At 41.3% G+C, this 24,651-nt stretch overlaps 1 protein-coding gene across 1 annotated transcript in view; it reads right to left on the reverse strand.

Annotated features, from left to right (window-relative positions):
- LOC137424176 (sulfotransferase 4A1-like) overlaps positions 1–24,651 on the reverse strand; it is a 47,821-nt gene that overhangs the window by 18,985 nt on the left and 4,185 nt on the right. Inside the window, exons 2-5 of the mRNA XM_068111641.2 lie at positions 18,648–18,778; positions 17,047–17,127; positions 6,748–6,874; positions 5,302–5,396 (exon numbers count right to left, since the gene is read on the reverse strand). Coding sequence (XP_067967742.1) covers positions 5,302–5,396; positions 6,748–6,874; positions 17,047–17,127; positions 18,648–18,778 — 434 coding nt within the window. The remainder of the gene's footprint in view (positions 1–5,301; positions 5,397–6,747; positions 6,875–17,046; positions 17,128–18,647; positions 18,779–24,651) is intronic.

A 24,651-nucleotide genomic window follows, 5' to 3' on the forward strand; every position in this document is an offset into this window, starting at 1 on the left:
ACATCTATCTTATCCTACAATCTCTTTTCCATACTCCACTGATTCCTATTCAACATCTGCTCCATTGTTTTATTTTTCACCATCTTGACAAAACCCTCCAACCCTTCCTTTGCACCCTCTCCATCTGTTCCATAACACTACTCTCTAATTTTATCACCCATTCATCCACTTTGTTCAACTGCTCATCATATATTTCCTTTACTTAGTAGCCTCTGAAATCTGTTTGCCTGAATCAACACTCACACTCGCGAATCCGTTATTTTATGTGAGCAATTTTACACCCATTCAAATGATGACACAAAATTTTTCAATTGCCTAAGTGCCTGCCTCCAAGTGCATACAACAGTTAGTCACCCCTCAACAATTAAAACTGACACTCACTCCTGAATGAGGTATGCTACTCCAAACATAAAAACAAGAAGATGTCATGCGGAACACGATACTTGCAAAATCCGCCCCCCACCCCCAAGAAAAAAAATTCCATTGATACAGCAAATTGTCAATTTCATCAAGATTAAAATTGACAATCTTAATCAAAGCTCGGGTCAACAGGAAGAAAAGTGACGATTTTTCAGATGAAAATTGAAGATTTTAAAAACTTGGCCTATGTTGACCTTTTGGCCTATGTTGACCTCAAAAATAGTTGGTGGTTTTATTCAGTGACCATATATGTAAATCCTCTTAGAATTTCAAGTCAATCAAATGAAAATTGGTGATTTTAGAAATTCGACCTATATTGACCTTTTGGCCTATGTTCACCTCAAATATACTTGGTGGTTGAATTCATTGACCAGATATGCAAGTCCTCTTCAAATTTCAAGTCAATTGGATGAAAATTGAGGATTTTAGAAATTTGGCCTCTGTTGACCTTTTGGCCTATGTTGACCTCAAAAATACTTGGTGGTTGAATTCAGTGACCAGATATACAAGTTCTCTTCAAATTTCAAGTCAATCGGATGAAAATTGAGGATTTTAGAAATTTGGCCTATGTTTACCTTTTGGCCAATGTTGACCTCAAATATACTTGGTGGTTGAATTCAGTGACCAGATATGCAAGTCGTCTTCAAATTTCAAGTGAATCAGATGAAAATTAAGGATTTTAGAAATTTGGCCTATGTTGACCTTTTGAACTATGTTGACCTCAAATATACTTGGTGGTTGAATTCAGTGACCAGATATGCAAGTCCTCTTCAAATTTCAAGTCAATCAGATGAAAATTGAGGATTTTAGAAATTTGGCAAAGTTGGTGACCTTTGGCCTATGTTGACTTTTTGACCTTTTGGCCCCAAAAACAATAGGCTTCTCAATTGGGACGACCTATACAACTTGGTGAAGTTTCGTGACGATCGGTTTCGAATTATGACCTGTAGGCCTGTGACAAACAAACAGACAAACAGACAGACAGAACCACAAACGCAACCGACCAATATACTTGAAAAATCTTCGATTTTGCAAGTAATGAAATTCCTTGTAGAAACAGGGTTTATTCCCACACCTGATTAATAATTAGGAATACAGGTTCTAATAGGGTCGAATTGAACTATGCTTTCAATCAACTTTTGAACTGTGATTTTTGTGAAAGAACTGAGTGATTTTTGTGAAAAGCATTTATTGTTGTAAGGTGAATAAGCACTAATTTAATGTATTAAGGAGAGTGGGACATAAGGAAGAGGAGGGGGAGGAAAAGAAGAGGGAGTGAGTGGAGTGGACTTAGGGATGAGTGCCTTGTGGGTGGGGGAGAAGAGTCGAGTGTGAAGGGCATGGTCAGGCAGGGGGAGAGATGATTGAGTGGAGAAAGAGTGGTGTGTGTGTGTGTGTGCACACAGGATTATTATAACAGGCTGGGGTAGCAGGTCCAGCAGGTCAGTCCAGGCACCACTGCTGATTCATGACACGAGCGCCCCAAATTAATAAAAATGGTACGAGCTCTGAGAGGCGAGCAGTGGTTGAGAAGCGAAGTTTGACGAGGTAGTTTGAATGTGGGATCAATGGGAGGTGGTGAGAAAAAGAGGGGTCGAGGTGGTGAAGAAAATGCAGAGAAGGAGGTTGGAGGTGTTGTGTGTGCAGGAGACCAGATGGAAAGGGGATAGGGCAAGGAGGTTGTTAAGAGAATACAAGCTGCTGCACGTGGATAGAGATGGAAGGAGTAATGGCGTGGGAATATTAGTATCGGAAGAGATCAGCAAGCAGGTGGTCAGAGGAGAAAGATGGGAGGGATGGATAGTTATGGCATGAATGAAAGTGTGTGGAAAATTGTGTGTGTTATGTTACGCTATGTTATGTCATGGGCCAAAAACAGGAAGGACTGGCGTGGAGAAGAAGGAATTCAGGAATGCAATGTAGGTGATGCTGTGCATTGTGGGGGACGTTAACGTGCATGTGGGAGTAGCGGAGCCAGGTGAAGAGGAATGTGTTGGTAAATTTGATTGGAGAAAGAGGAATAGAGAGCGTCAAGAGCTGGTGGAGCTGGTAGCACAGAATGGGATGGCTATACCTGGTTCATTCTTTCAAATGTGGGAAAGCCACAAGATCACCGACAGGAGTGGACAGAATAGAACAGCTGGATTTGGTGTTAGTAATAAAGCGACAGGTATGGAGGGGTAAGGATTGCATGGCAGTGGCGGGAGAGCATGGGTCCACCCAGCACAAGTCTGTGGTGTTTGTGGTGAAGATGAAGAAAACGGAAGTTAAGAGCAGGGGTAGGAAGATAATTCATCCAAATCTGTAAATGTTTGAAAATTAATTAATTAAGTAATTAATCGAATAATTAAATAAATAACGGATTAATTGATTAATCGATTGAGCTAAAATACCCTTTACAGCAAAATCGCTTGGTCATTGTCATGTCCAAATATCAGCTTCCGAGCTCAAAAGGTGCCTGAGATATTGCCCAGATGAGAAAGAAAATAAATAAGGAATTAATAAATCGATAATAATTAAGTAATAAATCAATCAATACATTAATCACAAAATAAAAAATATCATTTTTGCTGAAGTACTTGCTCACTATTGTGCCGAAATTTCAGCTTCCTAGCTCAAAGGGTGACAGATATCGCTCGGACAAACAAGGAAGAAAGAAAGAAAACAAAGAAACGGAGTGAAAACTGAGTACTCTCGGCGCCTGCCGATGACGTCATGCATTGCCTGGAGATGGAATAGCGAGGGTCTGAGTGCAATATTAAATTAACTCCACAGCCTGTTGTGGGATTTTACTTGGTCTCAGCCTTACATGTGCAGAAAACAGCAGCTCTTGCTATTCACATCATGGTCATCAGCTTGTTTTCAATTCACAGCAACATGAATGATTCCCTCAGCTCAAGTGGGGGATATTGGGATACTTTCCACGCTTATCAAGTGTGGATTGTCAATATAGTTTGGGCAAGTATTTAGAATTTGACCAGGATGCCAGAGATCATCTACTCTTCAAGAAAAACACCGTGGGATATTTATTCGTCCACCATCACCTACAGGACTGTAGGTCATAAGACCTCTGGGTTAACTTCCATCATAGGGACGGACGGTCTTGCCCAGCATGTGAAAAACGAGGAAGACAGTTTACAGACAGGCAGAGATTTGAACCCAGGCTAATTGGCTCAGAAGTGAGTGTCCATACCTCGAGACTATCCCATTGGTCGGCTATTTACTTATACCTCTACCAATCAAGAATGTCATGCTGAGCGTTTGAATGTTTTTATGAGAATTAGTCACATGCGCTAGGAAACCAGCATATGGTTGCTGCTCCTGTTATAAGTCCTCTACCGGTGTACACCGGAGGGGACTATAGGTTTGCACTCCGTCCCTCCGTCTGTCCGTCTGTCTGTCCGTCCGTCTGTCAGTCCGTCACGCAAAGAACAGTTTTCCAGACTTTTTTTCTAAACTCTTCATGCTAATGATTTCAAACCTGGTACATGGTTTCCTCATGATAAGTTACAGATTAAGTTCGAACTTCACGACGTTTCGATCATTTTTTTACAAAGTTATGGCACTTTGAACTTTGGTAATTTCCCCAACAGTTTTCCGGACTATAATTTGGAGTGCGGTAAGTCAAAGCTGTTAATATTCCTTATTTTAACTCAAATTTACATTATGTTTCCACTTTTAGTGAGAAGTAGGGGTCTGTGCAACCATTCATGAACTTTATTTGGTGCAATTTGGATAATTTTTAGCCGAGTTACCTCAGACCATGAGTTGGTAATTATATAATTCACACATAGTGCAATACGTGCAGGCTGCTCCATGGAGCGACCTTGCGGGCTTATTAGTCCCCTACCGGTGCACACCGGAGGGGACTATAGGTTTGCACTCCGTCCGTCAGTCTGTCAGTCTGTCAGTCTGTCAGTCTGTCAGTCTGTCAGTCTGTCAGTCTGTCAGTCTGTCAGTCCGTCACGCAAAGAACAGTTTTCCGGACTTTTTTTCTAAACTCTTCATGCTAATGATTTCAAACCTGGTACATGGTTTCCTCATGATAAGTTACAGATTAAGTTCGAACTTCACGACGTTTCGATCATTTTTTTTACAAAGTTATGGCACTTTGAACTTTGGTAATTTCCCCAACAGTTTTCCGGACTATAATTTGGAGTGCGGTCAAAATAAGTTCGGCCAAAATAAGTCAAAGCTGTTAATAGTCCTTATTTTAACTCCAATTTACATTATGTTTCCACTTTTAGTGAGAAGTAGGGGTCTGTGCAACCATTCATGAACTTTATTTGGTGCAAATTGGATAATTTTTAGCCGAGTTACCTCAGAACATGAGTTGGTTATAATATAATTCACACATAGTGCAATACGTGAAGGCTGATCCATGGAGCGACCTTGCGGGCTTATTAGTCCCCTGCCAGTGTACACCGTAGGGGACTATAGGTTTGCACTCCGTCCCTCCGTCTGTCAGTCTGTCAGTCTGTCAGTCCGTCACGTCACGCAAAGTACAGCTTTCTGGACTTTTTTTCTAAACTCTTAATGCTAATGATTTCAAACTTGGTACATGGTTTCCTCATGATAAGTTACAGATCAAATTCGAACTTCACGACGTTTCGATCATTTTTGACAAAGTTATGGCACTTTGAACTTTGGGAATTTCCCCAACAGTTTTCTGGACTATAATTTGGAGTGCAGTAAGTCATAATACTGTCTTCTATGACAGTGCTACCCAATGCCGGTAGGGGACATGTATTACAGCGCAATACTCAGAATGCTTGTTAATTCAAAATGTTGCATTGTCTCAACAAACATTTTCGACAAGCTTTACAATGATCTTGGGAACGTTTTTTGGGGGGGAAATTCACCATTGATCTACATAGGTACCTTGTGAAAATCTTCATGCTTGAGAAACAAGATGTTGCTGTCTTGTTTGTGCTTCCAAAACTCTGACACATGTTTGAACCAAGAACCATATCCCACTGCAATAGTGACAACACAGGGAAACAGGAAAATATTTTAAGGCACAACCTGCACAAAATTTTGCAATATATTTGTTAAACCAACGATAAAAATACAGTATGTGATAGAAACAGGAAAATGAACTACATAGTATGTTAGTACCTGGTAGCATGTCCTTTGGCATCACAGGTCCTTGAACCCGTGAATACATCGAATCAATGATATATTGTGTGATCACCTGATTCCGATTTTGCCAAATGTGGGGTTTATCTTGTGGTAGCTCTTACATATTACTTGGCAGAGACCGGCTCTGCCACAGCTCCCGATCCATGTGCCCAGACATTTCATGACTTTCTGCTCAGGACTCTGTCAGAGCCAGTGAAGAAGCTGCAGCCGAGCGTCTCTTCCAGACAGACGTAACTCTAGATGTACAACATCCTGCAGTAAATGTATGCCACACTGTAAAATTCCACGCTGGCATCATGGTAAGACGGTTTATTACATCCCAGTAGGGTGTTTTTCATCTGTGACCCCAGACTTTTCATCCAGTGCCTTTGATCTTTGACATGCAGTCACAACTTTGTAATCCTTCTCAACGCACATTTCATTGTTTTGCTTTGATGAAGGGCAAACGCTCATCACTTGCACTTCGTTATGGTGGCAAATGGACTATTGCCCACTTTTATTTTTTTAGTTGATAAAATCCAATGCATCATGAGCCTGCCATCCTTGGGAGAGGATCTCAATATTAAGATGAGCATTCAGGAAAAAACTATTGAAGTTTAAACCTGTTTTGGGGTAAACATGTACCCCACTGGGTGTCCAAAGGTTATGCCAATTGTCTCATCTACGAGCATTTGATATTGGATGTTAAAGATCCCAAAGTATCTTTCAAAATGAGTTTGACAATTGTGTGTTTGCAATGTGACCATATCTTTAAAAAACTATGCACTGATCTATTGGGTGTGGGGTGCAGGGGACGGGTGGGGGCTGAACCAGCACAATCACCTGAACCTCCAAGACTGATGCAAACCGAACAAGTAATGAAAACATGCTCGAATTTGCATTCGCTATAAGAATGGAAGGCACAACCACTGTGATTATCGACTAGAAAAGGACCACGATGAAGAATGACGGTCAACACTATACCGACCCATTTGAACGCATCACAATTACTATTGCGTGTATTGGCCCAAACCCAAAGACTGCTATCGACAGCAATAATCATGTTTGTAGTTATTGCAAGTTTGCTCAACTCAACAGTCACAAAGCAGACTTGAATCTTCATTCTTGAGACTCAATTTGGACTGTGCTCAACGAGGAATAAGTGGACAACACCGACAGGCCGGAGGCAAGATGGACCAGACTCACATTTGTCGGTAAGGAACCTGTGGCAGAAATCTGGGAAGGTGCCCCGATATCTCATGCTGCGCAGCGAACGGTGGAAGTGGTAATAGGACACCACAAGATCCTTTGGGTTGCGGGCCAAGTACACCACCTGTTGAAAGGGTCGAAAACAATTATTCCAATATATATATGAAATGAATGAATGATCGTTTTGAGGTCATTTTTCCATGCGAGAGCGGGGGTTAGCCTTGCGGGCCCCATCACAATCATGGTTCCTTGTTTGAGGCAATGTTTTATGGCCAGATGCCCTTCCTGATGCCAACGATTAGTCACCTCTTCTGATGCGCAGGGAAATTATATATATATATATATAAATATAAAATTATATATATATATATTAAATATTCCAATATATATATATAAATATAAAATTATATATATATATATATATATATATATATATATATATATATATATAGGCTCATTTTGGATATGGACGAAGTTTATGGAGGCACGTAGAACGGTGTAGGTTGGTTGTTTTTTTTTGTTTGTTTGTTTTTTTTTGTTACCATTATTATTTCTTATTTTGTGTATATGAGTGAGTGGGTGAGGGTGTGTGTTTTTGCATGAATTAATTTTAGCATGAGTGTGTGTTTTTGTGTGTTGAGTGGTGTATGAGGTAAGGGTAGGTGGTTGGTTGGTTGGTTGGTGTTGTGTGTGTATGTGTGTGTATGTGTGTGTATGGGTGTGTATGTGTGTGTATGTGTGTGTATGAATGATCTGGTGTGTTTTGTTGGTGAGTGGTGAAGGGTATAAAGGTGGGTGTTTGAGTGTTCCACCATGTTTGTTTGGTGCTGTGGATTCTGGATGTGGAGGTGTTGTTGTTGTTGTTCGCACTGGCCGGGGGTGGGGGTATGTACGCATCCAGGTGCAGTTGCTGCTTGTGGATGTGTATGTGCCGCTGCTGGCCCACCTTAGCTGACCGTATCGAGGTTGAAGGGCTGAAACGGGATGATGCTGAGGACCTCGACTGAGGACCCGGTTAGTGCAGCACACTTGTGACCAGGTGTGTTTTGAACTTATATATATATATATATATATATATATATATATATATATATATATATATATTTATATATATATATATATATATATATATATATATATATATATATATATATATATACAGACTTGGCATTTAATATGGAATATTTTTTTTGTGGGGGTGAACTTACTTTTCAAGATGTCTTAGAACCAAAAGTTCATTGGAATTATGTTGAAATTATTCTAGATTTTGTTAATGTGACCTTTAAAAGAAACAAAAACCACATTTGACATTTCGAAACAAATAAATTGATCCTTGAAAGTGATGTAAACTGATATCGAACTCAATTCATGGACAGTACTGTGTTAAACTTCTGTACGTTTTCCAGAAGTATCTCTTTATTTTGCACATTAGCCAAAAAATTATTTAACAAAAACAAAAGTTAAATTACGACTGGGATTACGGACAGTAAAATTACAGTTAAGTACTTCGTGTAACCCCCACGAGCATTCAGGAGAGCACGTACACGTTGAGGCATGCTGTTCACGAGATTTGCCAAGGTTTGGACAGGAATCGCTTGCCATGAAGTGACAATAGCCTGCTGCAATTCATGCACAGAGGTCGGCTGCTGGTCCAAGTGGTCGATTTGACGCATTAATTCTGCCCACAAGTTCTCTATCGGATTCATATCCGGGGACATGGCAGGCCACTCCATATGCTCTACACCACGGTCAGCAAGAAAGGGTTGGATCATGTGAGCACGATGAGGCCGTGCATTGTCATCTTGGAAGACAAAGTTTCCTCGAAAGGCTGCACGAGAAAATGGAAGCAATGTTTCTTCCAGAATGGCCCTGTACTTGAACTGGTTCAGGTTTCCATTCAGAACAACCAGGTCAGTTTTGCCCCCTGCATGAAAAGCAGCCTAAACAGTCACCCCACCACCTCCAGCTTGGACTCTTGGCACTCTACAATCTTTGTTGTAGGCTTCATGCACTTGTCTGCGCACTGGGACGCGGCCATCTTGACGATAGACCAGAATTCTAGACTCGTCACTGAAGATCACGTGATTCCAGTGTCCTGGCTGCCATTGACGGTGCTCTCTGGCCCACTGCAATCGGCGCTGGCGGTGTTGTCTGGTCAGGCGTGGCTTTCTCAGGGGACGCCTGGCACGATAGCCTGCTTGAACCATTCGTTGGTTGACTAGCCTTCTGGATACAGGCACATTTGTCAGTTGCTGCCACTCAGCCCTAAGCCGATTAGCTGACTTGGTACGGCCATTGCGGACTAACCGGTGCAGCTGGCAATCATCCCTCCTTGTGGTTCTGCGGAGACATCCTGGCCTCGGTATTGGAGTAGGGACACCCCTCTGAGCATTTCGTTTCAGGATCTTTGACACCTGACCTTGAGTGATGCCATCCTGCCGAGCAATAGCACGCTGTTTCATGCCGTAATTTCGTAAAGCCACCACTCCATGACAAACAGCATTGTCGAGTTGACGGACCATCTCCAGAGGAAGCGGCAATAACTTTTGGAGACATGCAGCAGTTGTTTACCACTAATACAGAACGCAACAACCCTTGTATACCCGACTTAGAAGCCAATCATCAAATGCACCTGTCTGTACATTTTGCCACGCCACCTGTGATATAATCCTGTTGTTGACTTCTTGCTGCGACAGACAGTGACATGGTTCTTTTAACAAATAAATCACCAAAGTGTAAAATAAACTCACCAGATTGATATACTGAGTTAAGAAAGTAAACCCAAGTCAAGAAAAATATATATTCCATATTAAATGCCAAGTCTGTATGTGTGTGTATATGTATATATATATATATATATATATATACATATATATATACATATATATATATATATATATATATATATATATATATATATATATATATATATATATATATATATATATATAGTCACGTGAAAAAGTAAGTACACCCCATGTAAAGTTTTGTCTTTTTCAAAATATTTCAACATACAGCTATTTGATCTTCATTTCAACAATATTGATAGATAAAGGTGACATAATATAACAAATATCATGAAACATTTACATTTTGTAGTCCATTGTATAATTTAAATAAACATAAATGCAAATTGCGCATGTGGAAAAAGTAAGTACACCCTTGGCTCTAATAGGTGGTATTGCCCCCTTTGGCAGAAACAACCTCACGTAGGCATTTCTTATAACTGTCTACCAGTCTCTGACATCGACTGGGAGAATTTTTGCCCACTCCTCCATGCAGAATTCTTTCAGTTGTGTGATGTTTGAGGGGTTTCTTGCATGCACAGCCCGTTTCAAACCCCCCCACAACATCTCGATGGAATTTAGATTCGGGCTTTGACTTGGCCATTCCAGAACCCTCCATTTCTTTCTTTTCAGCCATTCCTTGGTGGATTTACTGGTATATTTAGGGTCATTGTCATGTTGCAAGGTGCACCTTCGGTTGAGCTTCAACACTCCGACAGATGGCCTCACATTATCCTCAAGAACCCTCTGGTACAATGAAGAATTCATAGTGGATTCTATGATGGTGAGCTTCCCAGGCCCTGATGCAGCAAAGCTGCCCCAAACCATAATATTTCCACCACCATGCTTTACAATTGGTATCAGGTTCTTGTGGTCAAATGCTGTCTTTGGTTTTCGCCAAACATGTCTTCTGGTACTGTGGCCAAATAGGTCTACCTTTGGCTCATCTGTCCAGAGCACATTGTTCCAGAAGTGCTGTTCTTTGATTAGGTGTTCATTGGCAAACTTTAGTCTTGCCCTTATATTCTTTCTGGACAGCAAAGGTTTCCACCTGGCACACCTCCCATGTCAATCAAATTTGTGCAGCCTCTTTCGAATGGTAGACTCGTGCACTTTGACATCAACAGTGGCAAGAGCTACCTGTAGGTCCGTGATGACATTCTGGGGTTCTTAGAGACTTCTTTCAGCATATTGCGGTCTGCTCTCGGGCTGAACTTGCTGGGGCGGGCTGGCCTGAACAAGTTGGCAGATGTTTGGAATCTTCTCCACTTGTAGATGATCTTCCGGTCAGTCGAATGATTGATTTCAAATTGTTTGGAGATCTTTTTAAATCCCTCCCCAGACTCGTAGGCAACTATAACCTTCTTTCTGAAGGCCTCAGAGAGCTCTTTTGATCTCGGCACAGTGACGCCGCACACTTCAACAACAAAGAGCAAACCAAACTAAATGTCTGAGGTTTAAATAAGACAGGTTCCTCTAAGAACCTCTCTAACGATGTTCTAATAATTTGCACTTGAGCTGGTGCACCTGATTCTAATTTTAGGTATTTGAAGTAGTGATAAATGTAGGGGTGTACTTACTTTTTCCACATGCGAAATTTGCATTTATGTTTATTTAAAATATACAATGGACTACAAAATGTAAATGTTTCATGATATTTGTTATATTATATCACCTTTATCTATCAATATTGTTGAAATGAAGATCAAATAGCTGTATGTTGACATATGTTGAAAAAGTCAAAACTTTACATGGGGTGTACTTACTTTTTCATGTGACTGTATGTATATATATATATATACTAGCAAGGTACCCATGCTACGCACGGGCGGGAGGCCATAAGCAAACAGACAATACAGAAACGGTGAATGCTGAAGCATAAAACCAATAACTTCCACATTCCTGTGGCACCTTCAGTCGCAAGTCAGACATGGACAGCAGGTTCACGAAAGACTGAGGTAAAAAAAAACGACGAATGGGAACCTATGAGCTAATAAATTCCACATTCCTGTGCTACCTGGAGTTAACCATTAAGCATGGACAGCAGGTTCGTGAAGAGCTTCCATGAAAAACGTACCTGTTTGAATGGTTCTTTTCCCAGTCAATGGCGAATCTGCATATGGAGATCCGCGAATATCATGCTTAGAAAGTAGAAACCCTCACGGCATTTTGTTATTCACTTGAACTCAATATCTCTATTTTCATTCCAAACAGCATAATTCCAATCACAAATGAAATAGCATTAATATATAAAATAAACTTTACCAACATTCGTGACAAAAAAAAATAAATTTAAATCCGGATGTGAAGTAGTTCCGTATAGTTGGGTGAATACAATATTATTAGGAATTCAAAATCGTAATTCTATTTACTCAATTCCAATCATCAATTGATACTGAAAAAAAATACTGTTTTAAATGACAGTTATATTGGGATATTATCAAACCAGCTCATTGCCGTCACCTGTCCACTCCCGGATTTGCGGAAAGTTCATGTTGCATTAACTTCAAAATCATAATTTTATTGAGGAATTTTTAAAACCTCCTACCTACCTTACAACATCCGCTGGGACCAAAAACATTCCAAAGGAGGTTTGGCGGGGCTAGCTCCAAAACAGTTTGGGGATGGACAGACAGACAGACAGACAGACAGACAGACACTCATGTTTTTATATATATATATATATATATATATATATATATATATATATATATATATATATATATATATATATATATATACAGTCACGTGAAAAGGTAAGTACACCCCATGTAAAGTTTTGACTTTTTCAACATATTTCAACATACAGCTATTTGATCTTCATTTCATTCATATTGATAGATAAAGGTGATATAATATAACAAATATCATGAAACATTTACATTTTGTAGTCCATTGTATAATTTAAATAAACATATATGCAAATATCGCATGTGGAAAAAGTAAGTACACCCCTACATTTATCACTACTTCAAATACCTAAAATTAGAATCAGGTGCACCAGCTCAGGTGCAAATGATTGGAACATCGTTAGAGAGGATCTTGGAGGAACCTGTCTTATTTAAACCTCAGACATTTAGTTTGGTTTGCTCTTTGTTGTTGAAGTGTGCGGCGTCACCAATCCTAGATCAAAAGAGCTCTCTGAGGCCTTCAGAAAGAACCTTATAGATGCCGACGAGTCTGGGAAGGGATTTAAAAAGATCTCCAAACAATTTGAAATCAATCATTCGACTGTCCGGAAGATAATTTACAAGTGGAGAAGATTCCAAACAACTGCCAACTTGTTCAGGCCAGGCCGCCCCAGCAAGTTCAGCCCGAGAGCACTCCGCAAGATGCTGAAAGAAGTCTCGAAGAACCCCAGAATGTCATCACGGGACCTACAGGTAGCTCTTGCCACTGTTGATGTCAAAGTGCACGAGTCTGCCATTAGAAAGAGGCTGCACAAATTTGATCTACATGGGGGTGTGCCAGGAGGAAACCTTTGCTGTCCAGAAAGAACATCAAGGCAAGACTAAAGTTTGCCAATGAACACCGAGGCAAAGACCAGCACTTCTGGAACAATGTGCTCTGGACAGATGAGTCAAAGGTAGAGATATTTGGCCACAGTACCAGAAGACATGTTTGGCGAAAACCAAAGACAGCATTTGACCACAAGAACCTGATACCAACTGTAAAGCATGGTGGTGGAAATATTATGGTTTGGGGCAGCTTTGCTGCATCAGGGCCTGGGCAGCTCACCATCATAGAATCCACAATGAATTCTTCATTGTACCAGAGGGTGCTTGAGGATAATGTGAGGCCATCTGTCGGAAAGTTGAAGCTCAACCGAAGGTGGACCTTGCAACATGACAAAGACCCTAAACATACCAGTAAATCCACCAAGGAATGGCTGAAAAGAAAGAAATGGAGGGTACTGGAATGGCCAAGTCAAAGCCCAGATCTAAATCCCATTGAAATGTTGTGGGGGGATTTGAAACGAGCTGTGCATGCAAGAAACCCCTCAAACATCGCACAGCTGAAAGAATTCTGCATGGAGGAGTGGGCAAAAATTTCTCCCAGTCGATGTCAGAGACTGGTAGACAGTTATAAGAAACGCCCACTTGAGGTTGTTTCTGCCAAAGGGGGCAATACCACCTATTAGAGCTAAGGGTGTACTTACTTTTTCCACCTGCGACATTTTCATTTATGTTTATTTAAATTATACAATGGACTACAAAATGTAAATGTTTCATGATATTTGTTATATTATATCACCATTATCTATCAATATTGTTGAAATGAAGATCAAATAGCTGTATGTTGAAATATGTTGAAAAAGTCAAAACTTTGCATGGGGTGTACTTACTTTTTCACGTGACTGTATATATATATTACAGTTTGTTAATTTGTATAGGGAATGTGAATAATACCGAGAATCAGGTTCCAGAGGGAGCAGGAGCAGGTGCCCAACAACCTGTTGTTTCCTTAAATGTCCTTAATTGTCCTTCTTCAGGGAACCTCCTCATATCCTGTGGATGTCCCTAATTGTCCCTCTTACTCCTTCTACCTCCCTTACATATGTTGAGCCCTAAACTTGCAAATAAAAAGATCTCCAGAAATTATGGAATTTATTGGTGGAGAAATTTCATGAGCTAGAAATTGTTAGAGCGTACACTCTGAGTCTGGGAGTTTGGCGGTTCAAACACCGGCCGAGTCTTACCAAAGACGTTAAAAATGGTACGTGCTGCTTTTTTGATTGAAGTTCAGCATTTGAAGGATAGTGGATGAAAAAGAGCATAGGTTAGTATCCATGGGAAAAAAGAACTTCCTCCTTGATTGCTCACACTTAGTGCGGAGAGAAAACGGATGTCATAAAGATGAAGTCTGCCGAAATCTCGCATGCCGAAATCTGCCGAAATCTGCCGAAATCTCGGCTCTCTGCTCACCTTCACTCTTTCATTCCTCTTTTCTCCCGCCTCTGGAACAAACTCCCACACTCCCTTCAATCCCTCTCCTCCCTCCAGGTCTTTAAAACAGCTGTTCACCACCATCTCTTATCTTCCCCCATCCAAAACCTTGATCTTTTCTACCCCCACTAATTCACCCCAGATCCACCTTGTTTGAAATTCCAACTTCTTTCCTGGAAATCCTGGCAGTTGTCCATATGTTTATACCTCTCCCACCCCCCCCCCTTTCACATGCCTCCCCCCCAAAGCCTTCTCCCTCCCACAGATCTCTCGATGTCTCCATGTCTCTCGGTCCCTGCTCTCAAATGTTGTGTTTGTGTCCTTCCCCCTCTCTCCCCATCTTGTCTACCGCTCCCGATGTTATTTGTTTTATGTGTCTGTTTGTCTTTCTGTGTGATTAATGTTCGCTCTTTCACGAGCCTCGATCTTGTATACAACAACAACAACAACAACAACAACAAAAAAAAGAAAAAAAAAGGAAAAAAAAAGAAGAAAAAAAGTCACTGGCACCCAGAGTGCCCCGGGAAGTGACGTCACTTCCCCCAAACTCAATGGCAGATTGTCTCATCTAAGAGAGGTGTATTAGTCTGTATCCATTCTGTATACTCTCATGTATTACCCTGAATGTCCACATGTGTGAGATGTGTGTGTGTGTGTGTGTGTGTGTGTGTGTGTGTGGGCGGGGGGGGGGGGGTGCGGGGAGGGCATCCGCAGCTCCACCACAACACTTTGGAATTGTGAAACAAGCAAAAAAAATTTTTTTTATGATATGGGTAATCTATATAATAATACCGTAAGGACTCGACTTTGTTATCCCTTTTACGCCGAAAACCCATTTTTCTCTGCAACGGCTGAACAGATCGAGGCCAGACTTTGCAGGCAGAATCGCATACCCATGACGAACAAAAAAAGTCAGCGAGCATGACGTCATGCGTCACATGGTTTCAGAGTTATGACGTTTTTAACCATGAACCTTTAAAACCGAGCTCCTCCGTCATTTTTGATCCAATCGAGGGGAAACTTCACAGATCTGTTCAGCATGTCAGTCTACTAAAATGTCCTTTTGGAATTTGCGATAGGGCACGTGGTTTGGCAGATATTGTTAATTAAACGAAAATATTAAAAAATGGATATCTCTTGTTTATTCTAGAGTCCGTCTGTGCGTGCGTGTGTGCGTTGGGCGAGGCTGAGCGCGCCCTCAGCATCGTCTCGCGAACGTCAACAGCGTGACACAGCGCGTGCTTCCGGAGGGGCGGAGCCAAGCCGAGCAACATATATATACACATCGATCATTGTGAACTGGAAAATATAATAAATTACTGATATTTAGCGACTCGAAAGGTTCTTTATCAACAACTTATTTTCTCGTGCTTCTGCTGACCTGTCTGCAAGGTGTATTAAATCGAAGTCCCGAGTGCGAATCACAGGTGAGCCCGTCCTGAGGTAATTAGCGATTGGGAATGATTCAGAACCTGTGGGTGAATAACCCTTTTTAATTTCCCCAACAGTTTTCTGGACGACAGACTGCCGGGAAAGTAGGGGACATGTATTGCAGCGCAATACTCAGAATGCTTGCTTTTCAAGATATTCCGCTCGCAAGGTTCAGACATACATGGCGGTGGCCATCTTGGATTTTGACGTGGCGACCCAATTTTCAATAGCGTTCTCCCTTAAGCGTAGATACAGCCACACACCAGATTAGAAGTTAGTAGTTCGTTTAATTTTCAAGATATTTCGCTCACAAGGTTCAGACATATATATGGTGGCGGCCATCTTGGATTTTGACGTGGGTTGCACCCACACACCAAACTAGAGTTCGGTCCTTCACTTACGCACGCATGCACGCACGTACGCACGTCTGCACGCATGGACGCACACACGGACGGAGGGGAAAACCATAGTCCCCCTTTCGCTCCGCTGTGCGACGGGGGACAATTACCCAGCAAAGTCAACATGGTGCAAGCCAACCCTTCTGTTTTTAAGTTTTTTTTTATTTTTTCAAAGTGGCCGCCAGACCACGTGACTTACGACGTCATATGTTCACATTATCTAATATAATTGTTGCATTGTTCACGCTCAATAAATTTCAAGCTGATCAGACTAAGCATTGTACTTGTCAAATGATGACGTCATAATGAAGGGCGCCAATGATGTCATCATTAAAATCACATTCCCCATGCGAAGTTCTTTATTGTGAGCCACATTTAATTTTTTCCCATGGAGCAATTGCGGAGATATGGTGGTCCAAAGTTTTTCGGTTTTCCAAGATGGTGCCCTACCATGACGATTTCCCAAGATGGCGTCTATGATGTCATAATTATCACTGAAAAATTCTACATGAACAGACGCATATTATTGTGAAAATTTGTGCCAATCAGACCAACAGATGCCGAAAAACAGGACTTTTAAAATGCAGACAAGTACGTACATATGCATGTACGCACCCGATCGCTTAGCCTCGCTTCGCGAGCGCAGGTTATTTAATATTGGTGAGTTACAGTATGCTGCAGAGTAATCATCAATGAATGTACACAGGCGTCAATGTTTATATAATCATTGCTCACCTTGGCAGGGCTGCTCTGCAGACCAGTGGGGAGAAACTGGTAAGGAAGATGGCTCTTAATAATCCTGGCAGTTTTGAGCTCCTGTTGAGGTGTAAATGAAATACACGAAGCTTAAAGACAGAAAAGGGACATTCGGTCCAACATGCCTGTTCTGCATCAACATTGTATTTTACATCTACATCTCTTAACTCACCATACAGGGAGCGTTCAAAAAGTTCTTAGTACCGTAATTAACAAGAATGCCCACACTGTGGTCACAACCCGCAAAAAAATCCGGAAACGGCTGATTGGGAAAACACACATTTAAAGCACTCTTAAAATATGGACAGCACGATTGGGAAACACACATTTAATGTGCTATTAAATTATTAACTTGACACCTCTTATCCATGACAACCTCCACCATGGTTATATTAAAATGGCCTGATTTATCACATGCTCACACATTGTTTTACCTCAATTCGGGGCTGTTCAAAAATTACATAACGCTATTTTTAGGGAGGTGCATACGGTGTGCGCTGACGGGCGTTATTGAACCCTACTAAACATTTTTATTCGACATATGATTCGATTTTTCGGGGTTCCTCATCGCCAGTAACACTTAACCCAAACAAAGCCAATGAAAATCTGACGCAACAAACGTGGCCAGTGTATAATCAGCAAAGCCCTGAAGACCTCATGTATTCAACCTACCAGAAAATCAAGATGGCGGCCATAATATTTTGTCTGGGTGCTACGGTGGGTGGAGTCAAGCGACAAATGTGGGTGGGGTCTGGCAACTATCTGACCAATGGGTGCACATTTCAAAAATCGACCACAACAACAATAAGAACCATGTGGAGTTCTTGTAGACCTGCAACATGTCACAGTTTAAAAAAATGATTGAACACTACATTCCCCCTCGTGTGCTTTTCCACAAAATAACTTAAAAAGCAATCCTGAATGAGATCGATAAAATCTTTGGCTCTTCTCTTTTCCCATTCCTAGACCCAATCTATCCAAAGCAAATTAAAACTGCCACAGTCAACGTTCTACCCTTTCTACAGACCTTTCTTAATTATTTATGAACCCCTCTCTCCTGCTCCTTCCTCACACCAAAAGCCATATAGGCTTGTCCCATTCCTTAGTGTGTGTAGGAAAGTGATTATGCAACCATAAAAATTAGAAAAAATATCAAACTTTGATTTCTTCAAAATGCCAACACAGTTAGAAAAGCACCGGACAACGCCTGGTACCTCTGCTGGTATTCCAGCACTATATTGATTGATTGACTCCTATGCATTCCTAAACCACTGGATGGGATGAGTTGAAAACTGGTGGTTGTACTCTGTGAGTGAATGGGAAGGTTTTGGAGGGTAGGAAAAATTAAAAATCCTGGAGGTTCATGGTCGGGGAAGGACCTCAATTCTCTTTATGTCAATGTGTATCGTATAGCGCCAGCTGGTGGAAGCCGGTATTACAAGTCATAATAAAATATGCCAAAGACATCATAAAAGTGAGGAAATTAAGGACGGGTTATTTGGTAGTTCAATTAATACACCATATCAATCCAACATAACCGTTTCAAACTTTCTTTTGTAGTAAAAGGTTGACCAACTTACCTTGAGAATATCAAGGCCTGGCTGTGGGTATTCAAGAATTGGGATTTGCTCAGCAATGTTCATGAGGCCCAAGTCATCAGGGTCGGGTCCCTGGCTCAGCAAAAAGACGAGTTCTTGCAGTAATCTCGAACCTAATTGCATGAAAAACGACAAGGTCCACAGCGAGCTAAGTAATGGCATGGCACAACAGTCCAAGATTTCGGAGTCAAAAATAGCAACTTCAATTCTATTCACATTGACAGGAAACACCAATGTGAAGGAAAGTTGTCACACTGGCTGGAAACTAACATGGAAAAGGAAGAACATTTGTGCAGAGTATCATTGGTGTATAGACCAAAGAGTACAGACCCACTCCTTTATGACTGGAGAAAGCCCTTTTTTAAATACACTTGTACAATAGCTCCAGGATCAAAATCCAACTTCCTGTATGTAACAATATGTTACTGCACAAAGTTGTAAAAAGGAAACACAGCCAACTACATATTGTGTATACACAGTGGTTCTCAAACTTTTTTTTTTTCAGACCACTTGAAAATTTCTGAGGGTCTCGGCAGACAACTTAATAAACTTTTTTGTTCTACAAATCCAGGCACACAACTAGTAAGGGCATTTTATGAGATATTTCACAAATCTGTTAACTAAATTGTTACCAAAAAATTTCTTCACCAATATGTTTGTAAAGGTGTGTAATAATATGTGTTAAAATGTTGAAGTTCAACTCCCGTGGGAAACCCAGAAAAAAAGCTGTTGAATTCGGGTACCAAAAAATTATTTTCGAGAATTTTTTTTTTTTTTAATCGGCCCTTAAGTAACTTATGAGGGGTCAAATAAGGGTTTTTCATGATTCTGAGTTGATTGTTAACATTTATATTTTCACTTTTACATTTACACACAAAGTAGCTTTTATTTCACATACATATATAATACTCAAGAGTTATTTCTCATTCACAATGTCAGAAGTTTCAACAGTCATTGTCTATGTCTTCTTCAGACTCAACAACATCATGACTGCAGTTTCTGCATGTAATGCCATTACAGACTCCACAGGCCGAGATGCACGTGACCCCATTCTTCTTGCAGCTGCATCGCCGGTTGCTGCAATCTCCAAGATAAGACTTCAGCAGGTGAAAACCACCCAACCTTGGAATGACGGGTAGATTTGCCTGCTTTATTATATTCACAGCCTTCAGCCAAATCGGAAGATCAATGGTCACTATAGCGACCCCAGCGCGCCGTATGCACTCTTTCAGAGTGGTGAAGATGGTGTTGAGGTCATTAGGGTCTCCTTCAATAACTGGGAGGAACTCGATCTGTGTGCTCTGCTTTGCATCATTAGCATGGATTCTCTTCATCCAGCCATTCCAGTTGGAGTGTGGGAACTCAGGATCGTTGGCTTTGATCACCCACCCCGCTGCCCAGAGTGTGTCACCTGGAGTGAGGAGTGGCTGATCATGAGCCAGGGAGGAGGAAAGCTCAGCGAGGGGGAGAAACATGATCGCGTTCGTTCCTATCTGTTTCCTGTTCGTAAATGGAATAATCTTTACTTCAGTTCCTCTCAGGATCTTAGCTTTGTCGAGTGCCTTCAACTTCACCCGGGGGAAAGCTGCTGTTGTCTGTGGATCTGGCAAAGGTGGTGCCGGAGAGGTGACTTCGATCCAACCCATTGAGTGAAAGGGAGTGTTTCAGTGAATAGAGACAATGTTTAAATCTATATTGTCTCCAACAAACTGAGTGACTGCATTGTTTGTTTCCCCAACCTCCATAAAGACCACCTGATCATTACTTGACAATTCACTTTCACTGGCTGGCACTTTGGCTGTCATCACTGATTGATCCTCAAGCGCAGCATCAACCGCAACCTCATCATTGATCTGTTCATCGGTTTCCTCCACAATGGTGTCAAGAGTGCCAGAAGTATCTGGAACATCATCTCCACTCCTACTATTAAGGAAGCAGTATTTGTAGTTTTGTGTGTCCGTGTAAGACTCAGTGTATCCCAGCCGGTGGAACTTGTTGAGCATCCATTTTGACCCAAATCTATGATCAAGTTGTATGGCAAGCCCCATTTGGTGTGGCAATACTCCAGACCGAGGTCGACAGGCCTTAATAAAATTCTGCCCCCAAACGGCAACTCTTTCGTCTGTCTTGACAATCGGTCTCAAGAACATCTGAAGGCTTGCAGGAACAAGTGTCAGCTGACTATCGATGTCAGTCATACTGTGTGTGGTGGGGTATGACTTTGGACCTAAATCAATCAAGGCAATATCATTGGATATGAACTTGAGTGCCGTCTTTATGATCTGAGTCTTCTCATCTCCATGGTCAAGATTAGCATGATGCCCTCGCAGAATATTGTCGGTGCCATCTTTGAGACAGAGTACATCTGCCCTTCTTTCCTGTGTTGTGAAATACAAGGTGTCTTCGTATTTCTCTAGAAGTTTTATCTTTAGCCAATGCTTTGAATAAGAAAGGCTCTTCTCTGGTGACTGATCAAACTCCTGCAGCTTTTCATGGACTTGGTCCATGTTCATTACCCCATGCTCTAATTCTGAGTCTAACCATTCGCAGAATTCAATAAAAACTGCCTCTCGCTCCTCATCAATACTCCTCTGTCCTCTCTTCCTTTTTCCTTCCTCATCAGTCTTGGACAAACTGTCACCTCTCGCAAACATAAGTTTGCATCGCAAATGGTACAGTGTTTCTTCTGCTACCAAGTCGTTGATCCCTTCCAGGCGTCCAGTGACTTCAGTGCCCCAGTCATCCCCGCGACTCCGTGCTGTCTTCAGCAAGCTTGCCTTCAGTGTATCTGCAGTCAAATTATCTGGCACTCTGTATTTCTTTCTAGCTTGTGCTGGATTATTTTTGTAGAGCTGGGCTGGTTGGTTGCAAAGAATGCATACATCCTTATACAGGAGGTCAACTGACTGTGATCTTCTAGAACTGCAGCCAGTTGATGAACTGACCTCACAAGAAGTGCGTCTTCTCTTCAACTTTGATGACTCTTTCTCTGCCTTTGATGCTTGAGCTGACTTCTTGGTGGTTGCAACAAAGTTGTTGTACAGATCATTTTTACACTTCTGGTGGTACCTCAGTTTTCCTTCCTTTTGAGCCTCCTTCATACGTTCCACAACAGTAACATTTTCGACAGTTTCTGCTTGTTTCAATAAAGTTGAGTATCCCTTTGGAGTTGCCTGTATGAGCCTTTCAGCTGGTGTATCCGAGCGTGCACAGATGAAGCAATTGAGCACAGGTGGAGTAACGTCTTCATCCATATTGCTAGACTCCATGTCCTGCAAAGTAGAAAATGAGATATATTTAGAAATTATTTTTCCACAAAGGAGTGTCTGTGGTGAAATATAAATGTTAACAATCAACTCAGAATCATGAAAAACCCTTATTTGACCCCTCATAAGTTACTTAAGGGCCGATTAAAAAAAATAAAAATTCTCGAAAATAATTTTTCGGTACCCGAATTCAACAGCTTTTTTTCTGGGTTTCCCACGGGAGTTGACCTTCAACATTTTAACACATGTTATTACACACCTTTACAAACATATTGGTGAAGAAATTTTTGGTAACAATTTAGTTAACAGATTTTCATATGTTTCCCTTACTAAACTCATATTTTAACAAGCATTCTGAGTATTCGCTGCAATACATGTCCCCTACCAAAGTTCAAAGTGCTATAACTTTGTCAAAAATGATCGAATATGCAAATTTATGCACAGTTGATGCTGGTTTTCAAACTTGATCTGAGGTATGCTGAGACACGTGTGTCACGCCTCGCCTCGTTGATAAGCCTGCAAGGTCGCTCCGTGGAGCGGCCTGCACATATTGCACTGTGTGAATTATATAATTTATTACCAACTCATGGTCTGAGGTACTAGCGATTCAAGAGATATCCATTTAAAAAAAATATTTTCGTTTAATTAACGATATCTGCCAAACCACGTGCCCTATCGCAAATTCCAAAAGGACATTTTAGTGCTGAACAGATCTGTGAAGTTTCCCCTCGATTGGATCAAAAATGAGGGAGGAGATCGGTTTTAAAGGTTCATACTTAAAAACGTCATAACTCTGAAACCATGTGACGCATGACGTCATGCTCCCTGACTTTTTTGTTTGTCATGGGTATGCGATTAGCCTGCAAAGATTGGCCTCGATCTGTTCAGCCGTTGCAGAGAAAAAGGGGTTTTCGTGTTTTCACGAAAAACAATATGGCGACCGATCCACGTGACCTGTGACGTAATAATTACCATTAAATATTCTACAGACCGAGTGCATCATATGGTGAAAATTTTATCTCAATCGGTCCAATTATTGCAGAGAAATTGGTTTTTAAAGGAAATTAAAACTTAAAATGCCACTGAGTTAAGGATCATCAGAATTATCAGAATTACCAAAGTTCAAAGTGCCATAACTTTGTCTAAAATGATCGAAACGTCGTGCATTTCGAACTTGATCTGTATCTTATCATAAGGAAACCATGTACCAAGTTTGAAATCATTAGCATTAAGCGTATAGAAAAAAAGTCCGGAAAACTGTTCTTTGCGTGAAGGACTGACGGACTGACGGACTGACGGACTGACAGACGGAGGGACGGCGTGCAAACCTATAGTCCCCTCCGGTGTACACCGGTATGGGACTAATAATATTGTAGTCTTACCTTTCTAATATGATGGGTGTGCTTGTTTTTTTTGTGATTTTTTGAGAAAAGTTCTGGGAAGTCAGGTGTAATGTTTGTCAGCTTTCGCCTTGGGTCAGGTTCAGCATTCATCCTGCTTCTATATTTGGCCTTGAGGGCTGTAAGTGATGTAAATCCTGCCTCACACATGTACGTAGTAGCAAATAGTATCAGAAAATGCACTGCTTTGACTGCAATTTCTGGGTACCCTCCAGTTTTTTTAATCCAAAACTCAAATAGGGCATGTCTTTTAAATTCTGACGTTAATGTTCGTCTCAGAAAGTTCCAACAAGCACTCACATGTCTTATTGAAGAAACCGGAGGGCTGCTCACTGATTTACATCCCCAAAGGATTGCATATCCAGTTGTTTGGTTCGGTTTACACTGAAAAGTAATCTTCATATCATTTCTTGAGAGCAACAAGATGTTCTTCGATGTCATAAAAAAAAAATTGTGAAGAACCAGTTAATTTTGCAAGGCCAAAAAACAAAACAACTACAGGACCAAGTACAGATGTTCTCGATTGAACCACAACCTTCCTGACCAAAGTCAAAACACCGAGCGCTATCTGTCACCTGAATGGAGCTTGCGGACGAGTGGTGGTCCATGGACCACAGTTTGAGAACCTCTGATGTATAGGCTACAAATGCAGTGGGTAAGGGAAAGGTTGAGATGGAGGTACATCATAGAGGTGAGAAAAGAGGAGTTGGAGAGGGGTGGAGTAGAATGGGGTGGATGTAAAGGGTGAATGGATGTATTGTACGTACGGAGGTGGGTAGTGGAGGTGGTCCACACTCTTGAGGGTGTGATAGGGGTGCTAATGGAAGCTGTGATAATTTCTGTGGCTGGGAATCAATCCAGGACATGTTGCAACTGCATCACTCGGTGTAGAATGTTCCGTTGAGCAGCCGTGGGGATTGAACCCACACGCGTGAGGGAAATGCAATACGGCTTTCACCACTCTACCAAAAGCTGCGAAGAGAGGCTACACCCATGAGGGAAATACAGCATGGCTTCCTTCAGCCACTTCACCACCAAGCTGCTCTATTGCTTTTGAAAATGTCCTACACTACAGGAAACTGACAAGATGTCTTAGAGAATGTAAAGAATGATGGAAGAAATATATAGCATTGCTGTAGAACATTTTAGTGAAGGATATAACGCTATAAGGGAAAGGGTTGGCTAAAATCTGGTCCGTGCTTGAGTTTGTATCAGTAATTTGTTTGTGTTCCTCCCATGCCGCTCTGCGGACATCATGGCCGCATCATGACCAGTCGCGAAAGTTTCTATAGCTGATAATTTACTCTGGACAAGGTGCCA

Source organism: Myxine glutinosa, chromosome 3, assembly GCF_964187855.1.
Source record: "Myxine glutinosa chromosome 3, kmMyxGlut1.1, whole genome shotgun sequence".
NCBI classification, from domain to species: Eukaryota; Metazoa; Chordata; class Myxini; order Myxiniformes; family Myxinidae; genus Myxine; species Myxine glutinosa.